The sequence below is a fragment of the Pempheris klunzingeri genome, chromosome 15, assembly GCF_042242105.1.
Source record: "Pempheris klunzingeri isolate RE-2024b chromosome 15, fPemKlu1.hap1, whole genome shotgun sequence".
NCBI lineage: Eukaryota > Metazoa > Chordata > Actinopteri > Acropomatiformes > Pempheridae > Pempheris > Pempheris klunzingeri.
Genome location: NC_092026.1, coordinates 22,967,999 through 22,991,006, shown reverse-complemented (window position 1 = coordinate 22,991,006; position 23,008 = coordinate 22,967,999). Strand labels below are relative to the sequence as shown.

The following is a 23,008-nucleotide window of genomic DNA, read 5'->3' as shown; positions in this document are numbered from 1 at the left end:
TCTGAAAAATAATGTTTCAGCAGCACTGAGAGACGATACCACACTTTATCATTCAGTATTTCTTCAATAAATGTGTTTTCACGTTGTACAAACTGAAAAGACTGAATCTGCGGTTCTGCTTTTGTTGTAATTAGTAGGTTTACTAAGATTCAGTACTGACAGAGACTCATACTGCATTTGTATCTGGTGCTACACTGATGCTTGACACACAGATAATACACTCTTGTAAATACCAACGTCTCTAGTTTAGTGCATGAGTGCATTTGAAACTGTGTTGTGGGTACAAATAGCTGTTCACACATTCACTCTGTAGAGACTCAATTTGGTGTCAAAAAGTCTTGGTTACCATTTATTTCAACCTAAGGTTAGCGGATAGTTTTAGCCTCTAGGAAATGTGAGTCAAATAACACATTGATGTCTCTGACCCAGTGGCAGAGGTCAGGGAGGGAGAGACCACACTGTGCAGGATCCCTTCATGTTGCTGATTAGGTGCTCTCATCAATGAATTCCTGTTCTTATCATTAATCATCGAGACAAATGTGGAGAACTGTGACACTGTTGAGCTTTTAGCCATGCCAGAAGGCTCTATGGCAGCGTTGGCCAGTCGATCTACTTAATCTTTAATTTTGCCACCACTTTGGCTTGTGACCAAATACCTGCAAAACTTATGGCGTTCCCAACAGCTGTACTTTGTGTTTAACGCTAATCAGCCTGCTGATAGATTGAACCAAGCTGATGAATATTGATGAAGTTGTACCTCCAGAATCAGGATGTCAGCGATGTCACTGTGAGCGCGTCAGCCTGCTAACGATAGCAGTCAGCTCAAGGCACCGCTGAGCAGCCTCTCAAAGCAGCTTTTCATGTTTAGATGTAATTTTGAAAAGCACATCAAAGATCCATCTACCTCCATTCATTAGAGTGTTGGCAGCAAAGAGCGATTGTGATCGAGATGTGCTGCCCTTTTAAGCTACTCTTTGTTATAAGTAAAATACAGTTTTGGGTACATTGTTGAGTGCAACTGGTAGCAGGATGGTTTAGACGTGTATCATATGACTCACTGGGGCGGGGGGGGGTCTCTCGGTGTGATGTGTTATCATGCAAAACACATATTTTTACTGGTTATGTGTGAATAAAAAATGTTCAGATGGAGCAAGCTTTTTTCATATTGGTGGAACATAAAGTGGTGCAGGCGCAACATGCCAGCTGGCACACTGAGGCCCAATTATATGCTGCATGTTAGCTGCAACATCTGGGGACTGATGTGCTTAAATGTTGTGTTTACAGAGCTCCCGCTAACATTCAAATCATTTTCTTAAGACTTTAGGATTAATTGTGTTGTGCCTTTATACTTTTATTTTTAGCTTCCGAGCAGATGTGTGTTTGTGTCCTCAGTGTGCAGATGGTTTAACCTCCAAAGAGAAAATTCAGAAGTTTTTCAACTCTTTTTTATTTAGAACTTTATAAAAACTAAACAGACGAAGCATTATGAGGTTGTGAGTTACAGAAAAATGTGAAAAACGACATTAAATACATTTGGTGTGACTCAAATGGAAACAGACAATGTACAATAGAAAGAAATTTGCCCACTGACAGAAATTAAAACTACCCCTACTCTATCACACATCTATACATACGACTCCTTTCTACAAACATACAAACATGAAGTGTTTAAATCACAAGTTTCACATACTGTTCTATGTTGCTTGGACCTTTTATGTGGGAAAATCAGATTGGCTGTAAAATCTGTAATATTTTCTGATTAGTTTTATGGTTTTGTGTGGACTGTATGGATGATATTGTGGAAAGTTGTGGTCCATCACAGCCATAAAGATTAGGGACTACAGAGTGAGCTCCAGTCCTACCAGGTAGATTTTCCTGCAGGTGTTGATTCTGTTGTCATGTTTCCTCAGAAATCTACTTGTACTGGCTCATGACACCCCTGAGGAAGTCTTCAAAGTGTGGGACAGTGGCTTCCTTGGCGGGCTCATCAGCAGCGGCGGCAGGCTCATCAGCAGCAGCGGCGGGCTCAGCACGACGCAGGCGGCAGTTGTAGTCGAACTCGGGGTCGCAGTCAGGATCGGGCAAGATTATTCCATCCTTGCTGGGCTTCGGGGCCTCGACGCTGGCGGTTGAAGCAAACTTGCCGCAGTTGGGGTCGAATGGATGGCAGAAAGGCTTGGCTGGAGCTTTGATGTCGGCCTTGGCCTCAGGGCCAGACTTCACTGGGGTGCAGTCTTTGTCATAGTGCACATAGCAGTCGTGGCCTTCCTTGGTCTTGCCGGGGACGCCAAGCTTGTAGCGGACCTAGTTGATTAATTGATTTGTGTTTTTGTTCAAAACAGATGCAAATCTGAACATAGCAAGTAAAAGCATTATGCAACACCAATTTTACAAACCAAATGAAAAGGAAGAGAAAATCAATAGAATCATTCAACTAGCAAGATTACACTAGATTAGTCTAAATTTTGAACTATTCAATCCTAGTAGCAGGACTTCAAATTCAGACCTGGTGTTCGGGGATCTGTGGAGCAGGCTTGCGCAGGGCAGCGGCGGCTGCCAGTATGCAGTATGGGTCAAAGCGAGGGTCGCACATCATGGGAGCAGCAGGAGGTGCGGGCTCATCCTTGAGGGGGTACTCCAGCACGGGCTTGGTGAGGTCAGACAGTTTGGTGGCAGTCAGGGGGTTGCAGCCGGCGTCAAAGAGAGGGTTGCAGTGTTGCTCTTTGGGGGGCTCCTCTGCAGCGAGGGGAGCAGGAGCAGCGACTTTGGTCACGCACAGAGGATCGACTTCTGGGTCACAGCTGGGGTAGAGCAGGTGGTAGAAGCCTGTGGGGGCTTTCTGGACCAGGAGGGGCCTGCAGTAGGGGTCCTTGGGGTCACATTTGAGGGCGGCGTAGGATGGAGCTGGGCCAGGGGCAGGGCGGTAGCCATAAGCTGCCCTCAGGTGATACTGCAGACACTCAACATCTTCAGAGTTGCAGATCCTCAGCAGCTCAGTCTTCTGCTCGGCGCTCAGGAAGGGCTCCAGGACCGGGGCGTAGTAGTAGAAGCCAGTTGGGCTCTTCAGGGGCATGGGCAGCATGGGGGTGAGGATGGGGGCTGGCACTTTGGCTGCAGCGGGAGCTGGCTCTGGGGCAGCAGCCTTGGGGAGGAGGGGGAAGAGGCAGTAGGGATCGATGTAAGGGTTGCACATCCTGACGGCAGCAGACTTGATGGGGGCAGGCATCACCACTGAAGCCTTTGGCTTGCTGGTGGACTCGGCGATGCACTCTGGGTCATCAGAATTGGCACAAGACTTGTAGATTTCACTGAGGTGGGTGAGGTAGTGGTTGAAGGTCGGGCCCTCCTCTGACCTGTGCTTGTTCTGCAGGAAGGCCATGTACAGACGATCCAGATCCTCAATCTAAAACACAGGGTAACAAAATGAATAAATCTGATTCCATATGATTTTCTTGCTACAGAGAGTAAAACTAAACTAAAAATAAAACCACAAGAATGTAAACGACTCCCTTGATAGATGAACACTTCCACACACATCCTCTGAGGAGGAGTGCATGTACTTTTTCAGCTCGCTGTCTTGTTACTCAAACTGTGGAGTCTGACTCTTAAACCACAGAGCTCTTACTAAGAGTACATGCTGCAGCATGACTTGCGTTGAGAAGTTACTTAGTATGTTAAGGGGGTAAAAGCATATTAATACTTTTATATAATCACGGTTTGAGCAATAAAGAATTTATTGTTGTGAAGAAATAATGGACTGTTAAAAAAAAGATATCTGGATCAGTCTTTTGGCATAAAATGTTGTGGGAAATGAGAACATCTATGATCAAAACAAATTAAAAATAAAAACACTAATTTTTAAAATGAAAACTGTTTAATAATCTTGACTGGGATAAACTAAATAATTCATTTTCAAACAAACTTCACTCACCCCCTCCTGGTTGTGGCTGTCCATGAAGTACTTGTACCATCCCCAGAAGTCTGGCAGGCGTTTGAACTGAGGCACAGGCAAGACCGGGACGTTCCTTCTGTTGCGAACCAGCTTCCTCAGGTTGGTCATGGCCTCGGCTTTCACATCATCAGACACTGCGTGCACTGAGAGGAGGGGAGAGGCAAAAGGGGATCTAAATAAAATGTGCTGGTGCCAGAATTTACAAGTGGTATGGTCAGATAATTATTCATAGATAGAAGAAGAGCAGGCTCCCAAATGTGAAAGATTACTTTTTTAAAATGCAGAAGAATTCTTCAGTTCAGTGTCATGTAAGACAAAGAAAAGCAATAAAGCTTCACATTTGAGAGGCTTGAACCAGCAAATTTAGGCCATTTTCCTGTTGAATGATTTAAACAGTTAATTTATTATTCTATTCTAATTGTGGCAAATTCATTTTCACTTCATTTCAGCTCCAGATCAGTTTTCACCACATTTTAAGGTTGTGTTATTGTGATCATGAATTCCATGTTGTGCTTACTGGCTGTATAAAAGAAAGGAGGAACAGCTGAATGATCCCTCATAAATGTCTGTTAAGTTTTTAAAGTCATTTCCTTGATTCATTTTTGACATAAGTATGACTAAAAAAGCCAAAATGTCCCACATGCCACATCACAGATCCTCACCTTCCTCCTCCTTGTCCTGCCCCACTGGAACGGCCCCCAGAAACTCTGTAAAACACAGGCAGCAGCCACATTAGCAGCAGCAGCCACATTAGCTGACTAGGACCAGATGTTGAGCTTTCCCTCAACATCAGGGAAAACGCTGAGCTGCTAATAAGCCCCTGGGTGAAACGCGGCAGGTGCTGAGGCACTGGCGCCCCGGCACCGGCAGCATCCTGTAGATTAACCACCCCATCCTCCACCTCCTCCTCCTCCAGACCCCCACCCGGCCCCATGCACGCTCAGTTAGGCTTTGAACCATACCAATAGCGTTGTGGGCCTCCTTAAAGTGAACCTGTAAAACTACAAAGAGTGGGCCCTCACACAAACCAATTACCAATGCACTGCGAAAGTAGGAGGAGGGAGGGGACATGTCTGTGTGCATCCCAGTTTCCACATGTGGAGCGTCTTCTGCTCCACCAGGGGTTTTCTTCAGAAGTTTACGACTGTGAGAAAACAGCCGAGTCAGCTGATTATGGCAGAAACTTTCAGTCCTTCTTATTTAATAATGTGGAAAATATTCCAGAGGAGCAGGGATAGACGTCTTTTTATGATTTCGTAGTACTTACTGGCTGTCCTCCACATCAACATGTCGTGCTATTTTAGTGCTAAAGAGATCAGGGTAACGGCGTCTCTATAGTTCTATGCTATGGATTATTGTGCCAATGCCAAGTGACACGAGCAAAATTTAAAAAATACTGGGGTCATAAGCCCAAACAGTACATTTTTGATCAAAAACCAGGGAAGGAAGAAGTACTCAGATCTAACAATACAGCAGTGTAAAAATACTACATTACAAATAAAAGTCCTGCTTTCAAAAGTAGAGGTACGTGTGGTGAAGAAAAACAATCCATGTGATTGTTATGGCTGCATATTTTTTAATATTGTTCCTGATTTATACATGTAAATGTCGTGTTTTACTGTTGACAGTGGAGCTTATTTTAACATCACTATACTGTTGGCAGGTTTAGTCTGTAACAGTGTCATCATTTATAAACTGATCATATGTTTTCTATGTAAAATCTCTATCAGCAGAGTTACTAGTGACTATATCTGTCCAAAAAATGTAGTGGAGCAAAAACTACAACATTTTGCTCTGAACAGCAAGTAGAAAGAAGAAGAAAAAAAAAAAAATCTATTTTTTTTTCAGTTTCTTATGACACACTGGGTACTTTCATCTCCTCAGGCCCACAAAACACTTTAAATGAAACAAACTCAGAAGGAGACGTTGATCTCTGGACCTCGGAAATGAGAGACATGACCTGAGAGAAGGAGTTGCAAGTGGACACTGGTTTATTTTATGAGATCATAAACTGGAGAGGTCGGGACACACTGGTGCCTCAAATATTGTGGAGAAACACTACATGCAACAAATTTCATTCCTCAAACAGTTCATTTTAAAATTACTTATTGTGCCAACTTCTCAGGTTGTTAAATTGCCAGAATTCCCCAAAGAGACCTCAGTGGTACATCCCTGCATGTGCAGTCATAACTGTTAATCGACTAAATGGTTGTGATGAAGATCAGATAGAGTCAAACATACAACCAGTAAAGTGTGTAAATAAAGTCTCACCTGGTAGTAAAACAATAGCTAACAGGAATCCTGTGTGGATCAGGGAAAGAGATGGTCGTCCAACACGCGCCATGTCTGAAAGACAGAAACAGTACTCACTGATAGAGCCTTAACAGTGCAGCACTTGAAGACGGTTGGTACAGTAGGAACTTCTGGCATTATTGTCATATCACAATGCAACTCGACTTGGACTGATGACTTGTTGGTTTTTGTAGAGAGATTTTCAGCAAACTGTTAGATATGGAAATGAGCAGACAATGCACTTGGAAACAAAGAAAGGAGCTTATATGGAAGTGGCTGATGCCAAGACAATAGAGAGGATTAGGGACATGCTGTAATAGAGCTTTTCAGGGATTACTGAGAAAAGTAAGACTAGTTATGAATATAAGAAAATCAAATAAAGCCGCTGAACAGAACAATCAAACAGCTAACACGTTCCTCTCTATTACTGCACGGATGGCTGTAGAATTACAGCTGCTGCACTCAAAACCATTGTCTTCTACAGTTTCACTCTCAAATCAAATCTGAGGACTTTCTCACTTTTCATCCTAAGACAGTGAAGCTGGAGCCTCAGCCAGATGCTGTGGCTGTATGAAGTGGAAATATAGACATTTAAGCACATGCAGCATTCCCATCAATGCTTACCTGCAAAGGTGGTGAAGTTGTTCTGGCCTCCCGTGATCAGGAGCAGCTCTCTGGATCGATCTTCTTGAGGGGGGGCTCGCTGCACTGTGGCTGTCTGAGCTGTCAAAGCCCTCTATCTCTCTGCTCCCCTGTATGGGATGGACAGGCAGGGAAACATTTTTAAGGAGCCCCCTTGATCATTAAAAACAAAAATGCATGTCGTACGGCTCCGACGTGCTGGTAGGCCCTCCAGGATTGGCTCCTGCGCTGCCACCCGTCCAGCCAATAGGGGTCCTGTAATTAGGAGAGGTGAGCAGCACGACAGCTCGCAGTGGAGAAACACTAACAAGGTGCCACTTAGCACAGAGTTTCTTTCCTCACAGGTTTGGAATTTGGGGTCAACATGCAAGGTGACATTGTACTTAAGCCACTAGTTGAAAATGAGATTTGAAATTTTTCGGCTCAGTAGGTGCGAACTTAAAACTGTAAACTGCTAAATCCACTTTACAGAGCTTGAGGCCTCTTTTACAGGAGAGCAGATTTATAGAGAAGTGCCTGTGGCTATCACAGGGGTGGCTTCCATAAAATTTCATGTGGAAACCGTAGAGCATGAGGTAGTCTTGGCATCCAAGAAAAAAAACTTAAAACCTAAAAGTAGAATCTAGTGGTAAATAACAATAACCTCCTCTATGACTGGGAGGACCCTAAATAAATCAGTCAGATGAACCTTTGTTTTTCCTTCAGTGCTTCATCTCTATAAGAGCAGCATCTCTGTAGAAATTGACAGCAAAGAACAAAAACTATTTCTGAAATAACTACCGTGTTGCATCAGTGTATTGACAAATGTGTGAGCAATATTGTCCAGGATGACAGAACGTGACTCTTTTCATTTCAGTGACGCAATAGTGCATCCAGTTGCACCAGCCTTTTTGACCAAATTTCCCAACTTGGTGTCAGAAGATTGCTAATTTCTTTTAATCTGGTTACTCAGCTGTTTTATAAAGAGGAGCTAATGAGTTTATAAGGAAACGTTCTCATCGGCCAGACCAAAAAAACCTTAATAGAAGAAAGATAGTGTCATGCTTTTAAAAGTATTCTTGTGTTAGTGAGAAAACAAACATTCTTTTCTTCACACTTCTAAAAGCGTACTTTCTTCCACGTGCCTGTGCTTTATCCAGCAACATGGAGGGAGCTGGAGTCATTAGCAGAGGCTGCTGTAGAAGTGCAGAGCCATTAGGGCCAGCATGCCAACACCACTGTTTGTCTGGTACAGCTTCCTGATGCTTGCATTGTGCCACGTAGCCTGTGCAGCCCCCAGCCGCTGTCAGGGGAATATATATGCACTGTATGTATGGGAGCTATGGAAACTAGAAAACATTAGCTGAAAAAAGAAAGGAAAAACACATCAGGCAGTCGCTGGACGCATGTCCTCCCTCAAAAACATAAATCTACACAAAGATATAGATAGAAATTCACTTACAGCACAGAGTCTTTGTAGAATTCCTGACATTTTTAGTCAGACGTAGAAGTATCCCCTCATTCACACCACCTATTAAACCAAATATTATTAGTTAACACCATAAAAGTGGAAATCAGTTTTCATACAATTCAACTACCGCTGTTTCATCATCATGTTTAAGTTGATTAAATTTACATTTCTATGGTGGTAGAAGTTGATTTTCAACCTTTTATCCACAACTTTTAACTATTTCAACAATTTCTTCATCACTTAAACTAACATTATTTCAGCAAACTGTTCTATTACCTTAGTCCAGTGTAACTATTTCAACCGTTCATCCATAACAATTTCATAAATATACTGTTTATGTTTTTAATCAAATTGTAATCTCTCTTTTTTTAATTAGTTGAACCACTTCACAGTCTTCTCCAGGGGTGCAGGGAGGTATAAGTGCTCTGCATTGGAATCACTGTACACAGTAAATATGTGTATGAATGGCAGAGCAGCATCAGTTAAGGTTATCATCATATTTTGATTCCTATTGTTTATTAGATTCAAATGATTCTGCCTTCATCTTTCACTCACTTCCTAAATGCTGGTTTTCCACAGTGATACAGTTTGTCCCCCAGGCCTGTGTCTCTCTTGCATGATGAATGAGGAATCAGCCTTGGCTCCGATCCCTGCAATTTACACATTTCAGAATAACTGGGGTTGTCACAGGAGGAGACAAATGGTTGTTTTCTTCATCTTTAAGCAGAGCAGCCATCAGGAGAGATGTCTGTCTCTTCCTATGCGTGGAAAATCCACAGCAACATAACGGAAATTTGGACTAAGAACCCATAAAGTGTCTCGTGCTTCTTGCAGAAGAAAAGCTCATTAAAAACACAGACCCTTGTAAAAATGATGATGCCTGTCAAACTCTTTTATGTGAGCACTTAAGTTGTGGTTGAAGTTTCTCAACAGATAAATAAGCAAATAATAATTTAAAGTTGTGTTTTCATGTTGGTGGATAAAGAAAAAAATTAATAAGCAAAATAGATGTGATAATAGATTGTGATAGTAGATTTTAGTGGCAGTAGCTCAAATCATCAGTTTAGTTGTCTGCCTAAAATAAACATTACAATAAAGCTTATGTGCACAGTTATAAATCTTGGATATTTTATAGACCAGAGTTTGAATGCAACCACTGTCTGAAGACACTAGATCTGTGGTTTGTAGCTTCGAGGGAGTCTTCATGTTCATGTTCATGTTTCTAGGACGTTTTTTTTTTTTGGGACCTCTGGGTGCTGATGTCACATGGTCCACTACTTCGGCCCAGGCTGAAATATCTCAACAACTATTGAATGGATTGCCATGAAATGTTCTTCAGACATTCACGCTCCCCAACGATGAATCATGTTAGTATGCTGATGTTAGCATTTAGCTCAAAGCACCGCGGTGCCTACGTACAGCCTCACAGAGCCTCTAGCATGGACGCAGACTCTTAGTCTTGTTAATGTAATAAAAATTATGATCTAATCTTGTTTAATCTCCACATTGTCCTGCATACCCAGAATTTAGGATCCCTAATAATCTGCTTAGAACGTCTCACAACTGGCGTTTCATTCAGCAGAGAGAATTATTGCTGTTCCCACACAGATTGAAAGTGATATTGGTCCATGTGTGGACATGCTAATTATGATTTTCTAAAGCATTTCTAATAAAGTGGATCATTTCCTGCTGTAGGACAATGTTGTTTATAGACCCCAAGCCTTGAGCCTGTGGTCCCAAATCCCGATCAGATAGTCGTCTGTGTTTACTGCTGGTTAATGCACGATCAAGAGTGTCAGGGTGTAATTAATACCACTGTCTTGTACACAACTGTGAGAAATGTCTGTGCTGACCACACAGTTCTCTGTTTTGCTGATTTTGTACAGCGAGAAGTTAAATACTTGCAGTTTGCATTTTGTGCTCCTCAGAAGCTTCTTATCAGTCTGCAAGTTGTGCTGAATAGTAATAAAACTCCAATATGCTGTGGCCCAAAACAGGAAATGGTATTGCCCTTCAGATCAGCGTTTTCATTGGTGCCGCTCATTTTACAGTTAACAACTGAATGTGGAGAGAAAAGTGAGTGAAAATGATAAACTCTACATGACACCTTACTGAGAATGAAAAATATATGTTGCATTGCAGGGCCTAGGCTGGTCTCTCACGTTGTGTACTTTTTGAAGCAGCCTTTTTTCTGACTGTGCTGATGTAATCTACAGACACACAGAAGTCTGTGTGAGGTTTCGCTTTAGGCCGACAGCTGCAGATGCCCACAGCACTCACAGCATTTTATCACAAAAACTGTCCTGGCTCTTTCATATTCAAGGTAATAAAGATCACGTCAAATGATTGAAAGCTCTGGAGGAGTGCTGAAATTGTTTTCTGAGGTCTCGTAACCTGTAAAATGAACTTTTTAATGTCTTTACGACACTAGTTTGTGTCGCTACAGACCGCCCAACTATCAGAACAGACCGTCCTCTCTTTGTCTCCTGCTCCATCTTTCAATAAACGTGTGTGAAAACACACCATTTCGATTTTCCTCCGTTTATGATGTCATAAGGAGGATCCATCGAACATGTGACCTCCTGCAGCCCTCCGCCTTGCTGTCTGCCAGTTTTTTCCCTCACTAACGCCCCCAGAAACACGAAGATGTCGAAGGAGAGAGCGAAGCATGCAGACTATTCTGTTCAGAAAGGGGGGGGGGGCTATCTATGAGTGATCTTTTTAGTTTTTTATTAAAATTACATGTGTTTACACGCACTGGGAGAGCTTGAAACAGTAGTCTGGGCCCTGTTTCACAAAGCAAGTTTAACAAACTCCAAGCCTTAACCTGAACTCTGAGGTGTCCAGAACAGCTGATCACAGTAAGTTCAATCAACCAGCTTTGAGTTAAACGCCTGCCTGATGAATACAAAAACCTGCCATCAGTGGAGCTCTGATACTGCGGTTCCCCAACGGCAAATCGCAAGAAATAAAGGTCGCCCTACTTCATCCCACTTGACTTAGAGGCTTTAATGTGTGCTTATGGCCAGTATAAGCACCTTTTCAGGAAAAAAGGCAACACAGCTGCAACAGCTAAAGAGAGAGAATTGGCATGAAAGAGAATTTCTGCCTAGAATAGATAGATAGATAGATAGATAGATAGATAGATAGATAGATAGATAGATAGATAGATAGATAGATAGATAGATAGATAGATAGATAGATAGTGTGCTATGAATAAAAAGTGAATGAGAGTCACTCACAACTTGCTGCTTCATATATAAAATATTATTTATTGATTTTTGACCAGTGTCACATATAGAATCCATGACAAAAATACAACTGTGGATGCAGAACTACACATTTGTACAAATATGTACAAATTCATGACGTAACATGAAACACTGCGGATAAAAAAACCAAACAAACAGAACGTCTGTGACTATCACACACTGTCACAAAAATAATTTAAGCCATTTTAGCAGACCATCATTTATCTTATGCCATCTGCAGCATGTTTAAGGGGGACAGCGTATGGAGCCTCTGCCCATTATAAGTATAATTATGCTCCTAACAGGTGTTTTCCAGCACACTGAAACCTGCAATCCAGAAGAGAAGCAGTCGAAGACATGAGCACGATACAAGCTCATAATTTTAACATACCATATATGAAGGAATCCTCGGGATCTTAAGAATTTGACAACATCTGGAGTCGGTCACGACTTTTTAAGGATGTTTTAAAAAGCCTGAAACTAGGACAACTATGAAAGGAAATTGTATGTCATTAGACAGTAAATGGCTGGTTTGCTTTCCACAAAAAAAAAAAATATCTGGAAAAGTGCGGAGCGGTCTGAATATCATCCATCATTACTCTGAAGACGTGTTTAGTCTCTGTCACTACTGGATGTCATCATCATCGAACAGATCCTCAAAATCTGCGGAAGGAAAACAAAAACAGTATTACAGTAAGTATTACACTTAAGTTACATAACAGCTGGACAATGAAACACAGGCTGTATTTCAAATGTTTCTGCAAGCCAGGCGTTTTCTCATAAAGCAGCGTTATGGGTTGGAGGGTTGAAGGGGTGCAAGGTGATAAAAGTAAAAGGATCTGGGAAGGCGCTCGCTGAGGACCGCCTGTGGATCTGATGCTTTGTGGGGTCAGAGGTCAGCAGGAGAACTGTATGAACACGCATGGGAATATGTGCCACATCCTCTGTTTCTGCACGTCGACTCATTCGAAGGAAAACGAGCTTTCGTTTTTCACTAAATGTTAAACCACTCAGTAGGTATTCCAGTTTATATCTGACCCGGAGCGTGCTCTACTGTTTGTTTCACTGACACTGCCCTTCTTGATTCGACTCTGTTCTTTGTGATCAACAGAAAAATTAATTTTTCGCATCATTGTTTTTGCCATTTTTCAAGCAAAAATGACAAACGTTCACAGGTTACCGCTTCACAAATGAGTATCTTTGGGTTTTGGACTGTTCAAATCAAATTATGCAAACCATTTGAATACATCACCTTGTGGCTGTGGGAGCATTTTTCACAACTGTCTTATATTTTCAGGCACATCAATGAATCAACTGATCGATAAAATAATTGTCAGATTAATCGTTAATATAAATAATGTACTGGTAACTTTCACTATCAATTAAGCGCCCTCCTTTTTCATTTCATTATTTCATCTAAAAATTTCAGGAAAACCTTAAAAAAAGACCCATCGAAAATGTCTACATGACAAAAAAGCAGCAAACATTCATTACTTTAATTACTTAACTGATTATCAAAATAAATGCTTTAAAAAACCACCAGGTACACACATGTAAGCATATGATATCATCACAGACACATAGTTAACAATCTTTACAAGCTTTACAAAGAAAAAGAAATTCTAAGACATCCCCCCCCGTGCTATCACTGCGTTCTGTTGGGTTGTATAAATAAAGTTTCCTTACTATCGTACAGTCTGACGTCTACACACAGTACGTTTTGTGCAGACAGCACACAAGCACAGACTGCTGTTTTAAAGGGTGTCATCAAACACACAGAACATAGAAATCAGACGGCACATAGAAAAACAACATTTTGGCCATAATTAAAGCCTTGACAAAAAAAAAACACATTACCTAAAAGGAAAGACAGGTATGCGCAGGTGACAAAATTCTTTGTCAAGCTGTAATGGCTGGTTAATGTGGCCAAAAATATGTGGACACATGATTGGCAGACATCTAACTCTAAAACCTGAGGCGTTCATAAGCTGCTTTTAGGGCTTTAGGACAATACTGGATTTTTGGGGTGGACACCATCATGAGCATCCAGGATTTTAACATATAGGCCAATTTTTTTTACACTAACAAACATTTCCAATGAGGACCCCTGAAGCTTTTGAAAGTATTGTGACAAAGAGAATTGTATGGATGGGGATGTTTTTAAGTGAAAACATAAAACCCATCAGTGCTCAAACACCATACTGCAATTTCTTGTCACACATCAGCAACTTTTACACTGACACCAATACAATTTGCCCCACTTTATCTCAAAGGTGCGTTGAGGGTTGAAGTCAGGCATGTCAAGTTCTTTCACACCAAACTCAGATAACAAATGTATCTGCCTCGCACTGTGCACGGTGTCGTAGACTCTCCTTTAACTGTTGCCACAAAGCTGGAATCACCTTATATTCTTAAATATCAATGTATGCAAATTTCCCTTCACTGGATCTAAGACACCATAGCACCAAACCTATAGCAGGGTGTCCATATGCTTTTGGTCAAATAATGTAATATAATTAGTTATTAAATATCCAGTCTGGGGTTTCACTCTAAAGGACTAATGCGTGAACATGAGCATCGATGCGAAAACAGGTTATATTCTAACTATACATTAAACATTATACAATAAACCATGCAGGCAAACTGACAATGGTTAAAAACAACCAATGCTACACAAACACTTCCACAGAGATGAGTTCATGTTTTACTTGCAGTACTTGCAACAGTTTGATTATACTGCAGCTTCACAAGAGTCTTGTCAGTAAAAGCTTTGTAAAATCCCTTAAAAACATCAGGATTGTAGACCTAAGCAATTACAGCACGCTAAAGTCATTTTTCCACAGATCTGCTGTAGCCTGAATATCTCTGAGCAGTGTGAAATCACATAAATTAGCACAAAGTGTCACAGCTGTTTTACTTTTGTGACTGCGAAAGGACTGAGCCAGTGTGATGCTGATTGTTTAAATGAATGAACATTAAAAATCCCTTTAAAAATGTAGGCCAGGGGATTGGGAGCTGCTTTCAATAAGCCTGGAGACATTTAAGAGGTACACATCTCTATGAGAAGGGAATAAAGCCTGCCATCCAAATGAGCCTGATACAGAGCACATCCACAGAGCTCCTACTGAGAAGTCTGCGTGGAATCTGTGTCGCATATGGAGAGAAGTCGTGCCTGTTTGATGTAGCAGCGCCTCGGGACGGAGATCACACTACATTATAAAACACAGTTTGTAAAAGGGGGGCGGGTGTACAAGGAATGTTTTGGGGCCAGTAAAGAGATTTCCTGCAGTGGAACCAGCAGCACTCTGACGCCCAGGGGTGAAACAACATCATGTGCTAATAGATTCAATCTGCCCTGACTGACAATGTCAGTGAGAACTTCATTTGAAAATCAATATGGCTACCAAAATCCAACTCTGGGCAAATTTTGACTTACTAGCTATTGTTTCCGTTTATATGTGTCATGCCCCTCTCCTGTTCAGTCCCTTCAATCAAATAAGTCCTTCCTGACAAAGAAAAGTTGGAGTCCACTGATTATATGCTGAAGTCAACTTAAGTCCGGAGTTTTGAGGTACTTATTTTCAGAAAAAGTCGTCGACAGACAACCCAAAAGAGCAACCCTAGTATCCAGAACATTCAATGCAGCCATAAAACAACCAGTGCCACTGATGTCAAAACAACATTTACATTAGCAACTACTGGCTCCAAACTCCTGCCAGACGAAGGAAACAACGGGAGTGACATGGATCATTGTTGAAACACTGGACACACAACCAGTCTGCAGCACTTTGGCAAAATATTTTACCGTATCACTAATCACAACCCATTATTTAGTACGGTTGGTGCGGCGGTATAATTTGGGCATTTGAGTCACAATACTTTAACAAGTTGGCTCAAGAAATATTTCTTTTAATTCCTTTCATTTTGTGACCATCATTAATTATGAGATTAATTGCAAATGTCATTAAAACTGACATAAATTACCTTTGAACTTCCGTGTATCACATTTTTACAAGTAGACCACATGTATAAATATATATTATTATTCTGATGAGCATATAGTTTACACACAGCCCTCGGCCTGTTAAAATGGATATGCTTTCTTTGTCTGCAGATACCATGGACTTAAGTTTGTGCACATGAACAATAAATCAGTATTTCCTCAATATTTTATGAGGAGCTCCACTGCATTCTTGGTTTGGCTGCAGAGAATCTCAGTTTGTCAGATGCAAGAGTGAGACTGGGCAACTTGTATGTGTGTGAAGATCTTTTTTTTTTTTTTTTTTACCGTTGAAGAAGTCTGAGTGAACGGCCTTTTCATTGGCTGCTAGGTCCATCAGCAGTCCTGTGCTTCCCCCAGCCTGCCAGAGAACAAACATGCAGCTCAGAGGCACACATTTAACCCAAGACAGACAGACAGACAGATAAACAACCTCCCAGCCAGAAAACTAGAAAACCAACCTGTTTCTAACTCAGTATATTTTGTACTCTCATGTGATGATCTGAACAGGAAAATGCTAATTCTACTTTTGAACCACCACTTGTTTATAAATCAGCCCAACCAGCAGTAAAGTTGTCAATCCAAAAAAAAAGAAGCTTTTTGTGAAACTTTGTTTAGTTTACCGTACATTTTATCTGTCTTCTCATGAATGTTTGATCATTTTTAGTTTGCTAATTTGTACAATAAAGGAGATAATATGCAGTATTGGTCCATATCAGAGCCATATATAGATTATATGACTGGATTACAGTTATTCATGCTTTAATGATGCAGATGGTGAATGTGGGGCAAAGTTTCATAATACATCAGGATTTACTAGTTGTTTTATATCAATATTTATAACAGTAATGCACATCTGCTGTCACTAAAGCTCCCAAATAAATGTACTGAAGTATGATTATGAAGTAGTTTAAAAGGAAATGCTCATGTACAAGTACCTCAAGATTGTACTTAAGTGCAGTACTTGCATTAAATGTTCTTAGTCACTTTCCAACACTGCAAATAAATGATAAAATAACCGTGAAGGTAACCGGAGGGTCATAACAAAGGCTGTTACAGACAACTATTGTTAGTTATTAGTTTATCTACATGACCAGCTAACCAGTTAGCATGCTAGTTAGCTAGCTGACCTCGTCCAGATCGACGTACGGTCCGGCGCCCTCCGGAAACATCTCGTCCACTGCTGGTTTCATGGCGGTCGAGTTGGACTGATCCTTTAGTGGCATTGATGAATAAAACCACGACGACTTTTCATCAGATTTTCATCAAATTGTTAGCTAGAGAAGCTATACGGCCAAGCTAGTGGGGCGCACGGTAAAAATAAGTCCGACGTGAAAGTGAAGCCGAGACACACAAAGGTTCCGCAGCAGCTTCTGAGACAAAACAGACGTGCATGTTGAGAAGTTTACAGTTTATAGTCTTTGCACTGTTCTCTTTTTCTGTTTATTATCATCATTTTCTGTTAAATGTATTTGTTGTCATTGTGGACCCCAGTAAAATGCACCAAATTTATGCAGTTTTAAACAATTTGAAAATATTTCTGCTCATGTTTGCCATGGGTATATTTTGATTTTATACAATATGCAAATTAATTGTAGCTGCCCTAAAATAATAGTTTGTTTTTTAAGATGACATCAAATACATAACTAATGATGCTTTGAGAATAAATAAGTTAGCATTTTGCTATCATGGTCCCAAGGGACCCCGGTCACTAGCCTTTGAATGTTAAGTATGTTGGAAGGACGAGGGTTTATACAAAGTTTGTATCTTTCTTACATAATTATGATGGCGTCCACACGTTTCATACAACATTGCACCACAGCAATCTGTATTTTATATGACATACAGTATTAAACATTACTGGCAAACTTTAGCTCTAAAGCTATGATGATTTTCCCTTCAATTTTTATGTTAAGAGAATATATAATGTTACATCACTTAATAGTTGTCTGAAGTTTAGCACTTTTCATGGGAGTCTTTTCAAATCAGTTTTTGTTTCTGTCTCTATATGTTTCTATCTGTAGAAACTCTGAGCTGCACATTGATATTCACATAGTGTGATTTCTTTAAAAAAAAAGAAGCGGCCGCAGAATCAAAGATCACATGAAACAAGTTTTACTGACTTTTATTGACTCTAATTAGATGTTCTGTGTTTCCAGTTTGTGGGCATAACATTAGATTCAGATAACATCACTTGATTCCAATATGATTCTTCTTTTTTATACCGCAAATTAAACTACAAACATAATTCATTATGACAAAATCAACAGCTTAAATGGCTAAAACGTATTTTTACTCTCAGCTTCTAATGTTACAAACCAGTGATGGCGACTTCACTCACACTGTTACACTCAAAACACCCTCACATCCAACTACTTACTACAACATACAGTGTAGGCGTGCAGTTATTTAGTGCTGTAAACATTTTTATTGTCTTAAAACAGCAGAAAAACGGCAGTCTACCACCCTGGTCACAGTCAGCATTTAAATATTAGTCAATTTTCTGGAACATGGGATGAATTATCTTTTCCTTCCTGTCACCACCATCTTGTGCTGCATTTCTTCTGCAGCTCAAAGGGTTTTGTCACAGCCTTGCTGCCTGCTGGCAATCATCCTGCTCACGTCGATGTTGTTCTTGGCGAAGGTGTCCCTGGCTGTCTCGATGGTGGCGTCCGGCAGGGTTCGCGTCCGGCTCAGGATCCAGGCGAAGTCCACGTGGAAGAGCCTCAAGATGTCAGTGCAGGAGTACACCAGGGCAGAGTTCACGTAGTCAGTGGACAGGATCCAGTAAGGCGAGTAGGGCAGGACTGTGAGGGACACAAAACAAGATCAAAAGCAGGTCGCTGACAATGTTTTCTCCTGATGTGACACAAGGAGAAAAAGTAAAAATTCTAATACGAGATTGTTAAAGGTGAGGAGCCCTGCTAACATCACCAGCAGCAGCAATTATTCTGTACCAAATGTCTCACTCACCGTAGGAATAAGTTATTCCCAGCTTGGCCGGATTCTTCGGGTCCTCAATGACTCCTGTTCCTTCGATTTTCCTCAGCTCTCCTTTTCTGTTTCATTCCAAACAGTCAAATTTCACATTGGATAATACAAACCATGCAAAAACCATGCAAATATTATACAAACCATGCAAATATTACCTCCTGACACATTAGCACAAAGAAACCACAGACACAGACTCACAGTATTTCAGAGCTGACCACTCGAATGGAGTTGCCCGTCAAAGTGAAATTGGTTTCGATGCACCGGCCCTTCTCAAACTGGGCCGGCAGTTTGGCAATTTCAAACCATCTCCCCATGAACTGCACATAAAAGGTCAAAGACATTTGAGAACACTGTCAGTAGAGAGTGTGAATAAATCTACATGCTTTAGTGAATTCAGCAAAACTCACAGTAGGTGTCTCATCAAACCTATTCTCATGAGGGGAGTGAGCACATTTACTCAACTACTGTCCAAATCTGACTTTACTTGAGTATTTCCATTTTATTTACGATTGTATCTTTTACTCCACTACATGTATAAGTAGTGAACAGCTTTATTTCCTAATTACTTTGCAGATCAGCTTGTTACACAGTAAACTGCCCAGCAGTATATGAAACACTTCACATTAGCTTTGCCACTTCGACAAACTACAACAGTACAATGCATCAGTAATGATGAGCCAAGTAACCCTTTACTGTAATCTCCTTTTATTCTGCATTTATAAACAGTATATAAACACTTAGCAGATATAAGGGCAATTTAATGCACAGTATTTGACAACAGTTATAACTTCTCCTGTGAAGACATCTTTATATTAACTCTGCAGTGTTTTACTAGACTGTTTTTCATTATCCGTTAACACTCCAGCTTTTGCTTATGAGTTGACGTATATTTATAAAGACGTCATAAACTATTTATTACATGTTTATGTATTGTTTGCAATTGCTAAATACTTTACCCTACTCTCAAATAATTGTTAAACAATGTTAACATGATAATAAGTAATCACTGCTATAAGTATAATTATCAAAGACTATTTGTTATAGAATAAAAGACAATATGTGTTGCATTAAATGATAGCCACCCACCCACACGTCATCACTGGAAAACACTTGTTCTTAGTCCGCTGATTTATTTATGAAGCGCGGTACAAAGTAGTACCTGTTTAAGGGTGAAGGCCGGCTGAACAGCTGGTTCCGGACACGGTCCCCAGTGGGGCACCTGAGCCCTGATGAGCGGGATGATGAATGCAAAAACCAGAACAAAAGATAACTTCATGGCAGAGACAGGCCTTTGTTACCTGCAGATGATTATCAGCCAAAAGATGCAAATGAGTCACAAATTGGCAACAAAAAGTAATTATTTTAGATTAGATTAGATATTTTACACAATTTTGTTAAACACAAGAAAACACAAAATTATCAAATTACGCTAATGAAGCATTTATCAACAGTGCGTGAGCTGATTTATTTATTCATATACATCACTGAATGTAGTTTCTTACCTCTGTGTGCTGGTGGTTCAGATATATGTTCTCTTCCTCAGACAAATTCTGGTATTTGAATGAGAGACGTTGCTCTCTGCGAGGTTTTGCAGCCCTGCGACTCTGTGTCATCAATGGGTGTCTTTGTGCAGAGCCAGCTTTATTTCAGACATGAAGTAAACTATTAGCAAAGTGGAGTCATGGGGGACATACCAGTAGAAATGTTATAAAACAATCTGGATATTCTCCTGCCCCTTAATCTGAGGATGTCTTCAAGAGTTGGTAATGTCGGCCCAGTCTGAATATCTCAGCAGCTACTGAATGGATTGCACTGACATTTTCTACAGACATCGATGACACCCAGATGATGAATCTCAATGATTTCGTTGATCCCCAGACTTTCCCTCTAGCGCTGCCATGAGGTTTGTGGTTTGAAAAGAATTGGCTACACCAATACTGGATGGATTTCCATCAAATTTGGTACAGACGGTGGTGCATGTTCCCCTCCTCCACCTTTCCCTCCTGATGCTTCTCAGTGAAATTATCCCCAACATGAAGGTAAAATAAATAAATTAGACCAATACTGTTTTGTCTATGTATGTTTCATTTTTTTACAATGAGCATCACAGCCTCACAGAGTCTTGTGCACTCATGATTCACTGACACTCATGATTCATACGTCCACATATTTACCCCAGTGTGCTGTGAACAGAATCTCTGCTCTGTGTTGCTCTGTGTTGGTTTTCAGCCAGTGTGTCAGGTGACCCTCATCCTGTCAGTCATCATGCTGCCGTAAACAGAGGACTCACGCCACTTGGAACGGGCTGCAAAAGCAAGAGCAGAAGCGTCGTTTTCATAGTTGATTTGTTTGTGGCATCTGATTATGAAGGAGGGAGTCTCTGTCTGTATGTGTGTGCAAGTGTAACTAACTAATTTGGTCATGTAGGTAAAGTAAATAAGTTGCCACATGATTACAAAGTGCTGAAAATGTGAAAAATTCATTTAAAAAAGTCCTGATCATTCATGGCAGCGCCTCTGTATTCATAAAGAATTGTCATGGTCCTGTTATGGTCAAATTGTGACAAAAATGTATATGAAGTGAACAGTATTGAATATCTGTATATTATTCCATTGCCCAACATTTAAATACCTGACATGTCTTGGTACAACAAACCACAGCTGTTTAACTGTCAAAACTAAACACTGACAATTGAATGCAAAAACCATTAAATGCCCTTTTCTTTTTGAGACAAAGCCCCATGGCTTCAAACACGGTGAAATTAAAAAAGAAAAAGATCAAAAGGATCAATTTCCAGCTAATACACTTCAGAGAGGAATGACATGTTAGCTGCATCCAGCAACATCAAAGCCTGGTTAAAGCAGAGGCACCGGGTTTTTCCCTGGATGGAGGCAACCAGCCTGACTGGTCAGTCAACCACCAAATCAACCACAGTGGTGTACTTTCTCAAAGGTGGAGAAACCATATCAAAAGGGTAAAGAAAATGAAAAAAGCTGATGAGAATGCAGATTGATAGCCTGCGGCATTTCAAAAAACTTGGGCCAAAACCTGGCTCAAGGTTTTGTGCTTGTGATTTGTTGTTCTTGTTTCCACACTTCAGTCATCAACAAGAATTGTTTTCTGCTTTTGTAAAGTCAACAGTTTGCACAGTATTGTGATGTTTCTATAGGTGGCACCCATTCATAAACTTAACCATCCACTAACAGCCAGTCTGTGGGAAAGTCCCCAGCATACATCTTTCGGTGGACACATGATCCCACCTTTGAGAAAACACTCCCTGCTACCTTCACCTCCACCTCTCCAAGGTGCACAACCCACATCTAAGGCCACTTGGGGGCAGTGCAACAAGCTGTAACCACAATAGCGACATATTATTACCATATAAAGATGACATGGCTAGTTACAAAAGAGTTACAAAGGAGTAATTTATTTACACATTCAGCATTTAGAGTTATGTTTGTGTCCACCTGATGAGTCCAACTCCAGTATTCACTCTGCTTTGTGCTCTGTTTTTGGTCTTCACCACCTCCTGAGGTAAATATCAGGGTCGGTAGCTGCTAAATGCAGCGACATGTTCACCAGCTCACTGTGTCTGTCTGTCAGCGCTGGGTGGGTGGTGAACAGCGGGTTTATCAAACTGGGTTTTTACACACATGTTTGCGGGATAAAGGACAGCTACAGTAAAGCCTCACACACTGTTACACAAGGGGTCATGTTGGGGCTCCTGGCAGCTGTGTACACACACACATACACAGGATTAACATGTGTGAGTGAAAATGTAAAGCGCTTGAGAATATTTCCTGCTGCTGAGGGACAACAGAGGTCACAACACCATCTGTGACCTTTCACCTCACGCTGTCACATATTATACTTCAGCTCAGTTTAACACAGATCAGTGCAACAACAACAGTATCACAAGTTATGACAGAATCAAAATCATTCTGATCATTTAAACAACAACCAGCTGTTTCACATTTAACAAAGGTTTCATTTCTTGAACTGTATTTTTTCTCGCAGTGGATTGATTTCTACTCTTCAGGTGTTTGTGTTATTGTGTCCATCCCCTAAAAGCATTTAAAATGGCTGTTCTATGTCAGGATGCTGTGATCCAAACATCTAGAAGGTGCCTCTGCTTTATGCATGGGCTGTGAATAATGATTTCTTTATATACAGTCTACGGATTTATGTGAGTGGCTGTAGGAAATCAAAATTAAACATATAACTCCTATCATTTTAAGCATTTATTAAAGAGTCAACAGTAGAAAGATCACGAGAAACGATGAGTTAGAGAGATGAGGAAAAACATCCTGACAAAGGTCAGGACCGCAAAAACAAGAATATATATCTATCATTTGTATTTTTTCTTTTTTTACTCGTGTTAGGAAATAGAAAATGTGCAGGCACGCTTATGCTAATACATTTTTATG

At 40.7% G+C, this 23,008-nt stretch overlaps 3 protein-coding genes across 3 annotated transcripts; all 3 read right to left on the bottom strand.

Moving 5' to 3' along the window:
• Positions 1 to 1,914: 1,914 nt before the first annotated feature.
• and2 (actinodin2) lies at positions 1,915 to 4,886 on the bottom strand. Its single transcript, XM_070844980.1, has 5 exons — positions 4,817 to 4,886; positions 4,615 to 4,659; positions 3,932 to 4,095; positions 2,507 to 3,403; positions 1,915 to 2,304 (listed from the first exon to the last, which is right to left on the bottom strand). The coding sequence occupies exons 1-5, from the start codon at positions 4,884 to 4,886 to the stop codon at positions 1,915 to 1,917; spliced, it is 1,566 nt and encodes a 521-aa protein (XP_070701081.1).
• Positions 4,887 to 11,588: 6,702 nt separating this feature from the next.
• LOC139214558 (COP9 signalosome complex subunit 9) lies at positions 11,589 to 16,902 on the bottom strand. Its single transcript, XM_070845438.1, has 3 exons — positions 16,718 to 16,902; positions 15,876 to 15,948; positions 11,589 to 12,250 (listed from the first exon to the last, which is right to left on the bottom strand). Exons 1-3 carry the CDS (start codon positions 16,811 to 16,813, stop codon positions 12,213 to 12,215), a joined length of 207 nt encoding a protein of 68 aa, XP_070701539.1. The 5' UTR covers positions 16,814 to 16,902; the 3' UTR covers positions 11,589 to 12,212.
• Positions 16,903 to 17,696: 794 nt separating this feature from the next.
• On the bottom strand, positions 17,697 to 20,098 carry apoda.1 (apolipoprotein Da, duplicate 1). Its single transcript, XM_070844768.1, has 5 exons — positions 20,084 to 20,098; positions 19,741 to 19,889; positions 18,780 to 18,898; positions 18,561 to 18,646; positions 17,697 to 18,394 (listed from the first exon to the last, which is right to left on the bottom strand). Exons 2-5 carry the CDS (start codon positions 19,855 to 19,857, stop codon positions 18,159 to 18,161), a joined length of 558 nt encoding a protein of 185 aa, XP_070700869.1. The 5' UTR covers positions 19,858 to 19,889; positions 20,084 to 20,098; the 3' UTR covers positions 17,697 to 18,158.
• Between the last annotated feature and the right edge of the window lie 2,910 nt (positions 20,099 to 23,008).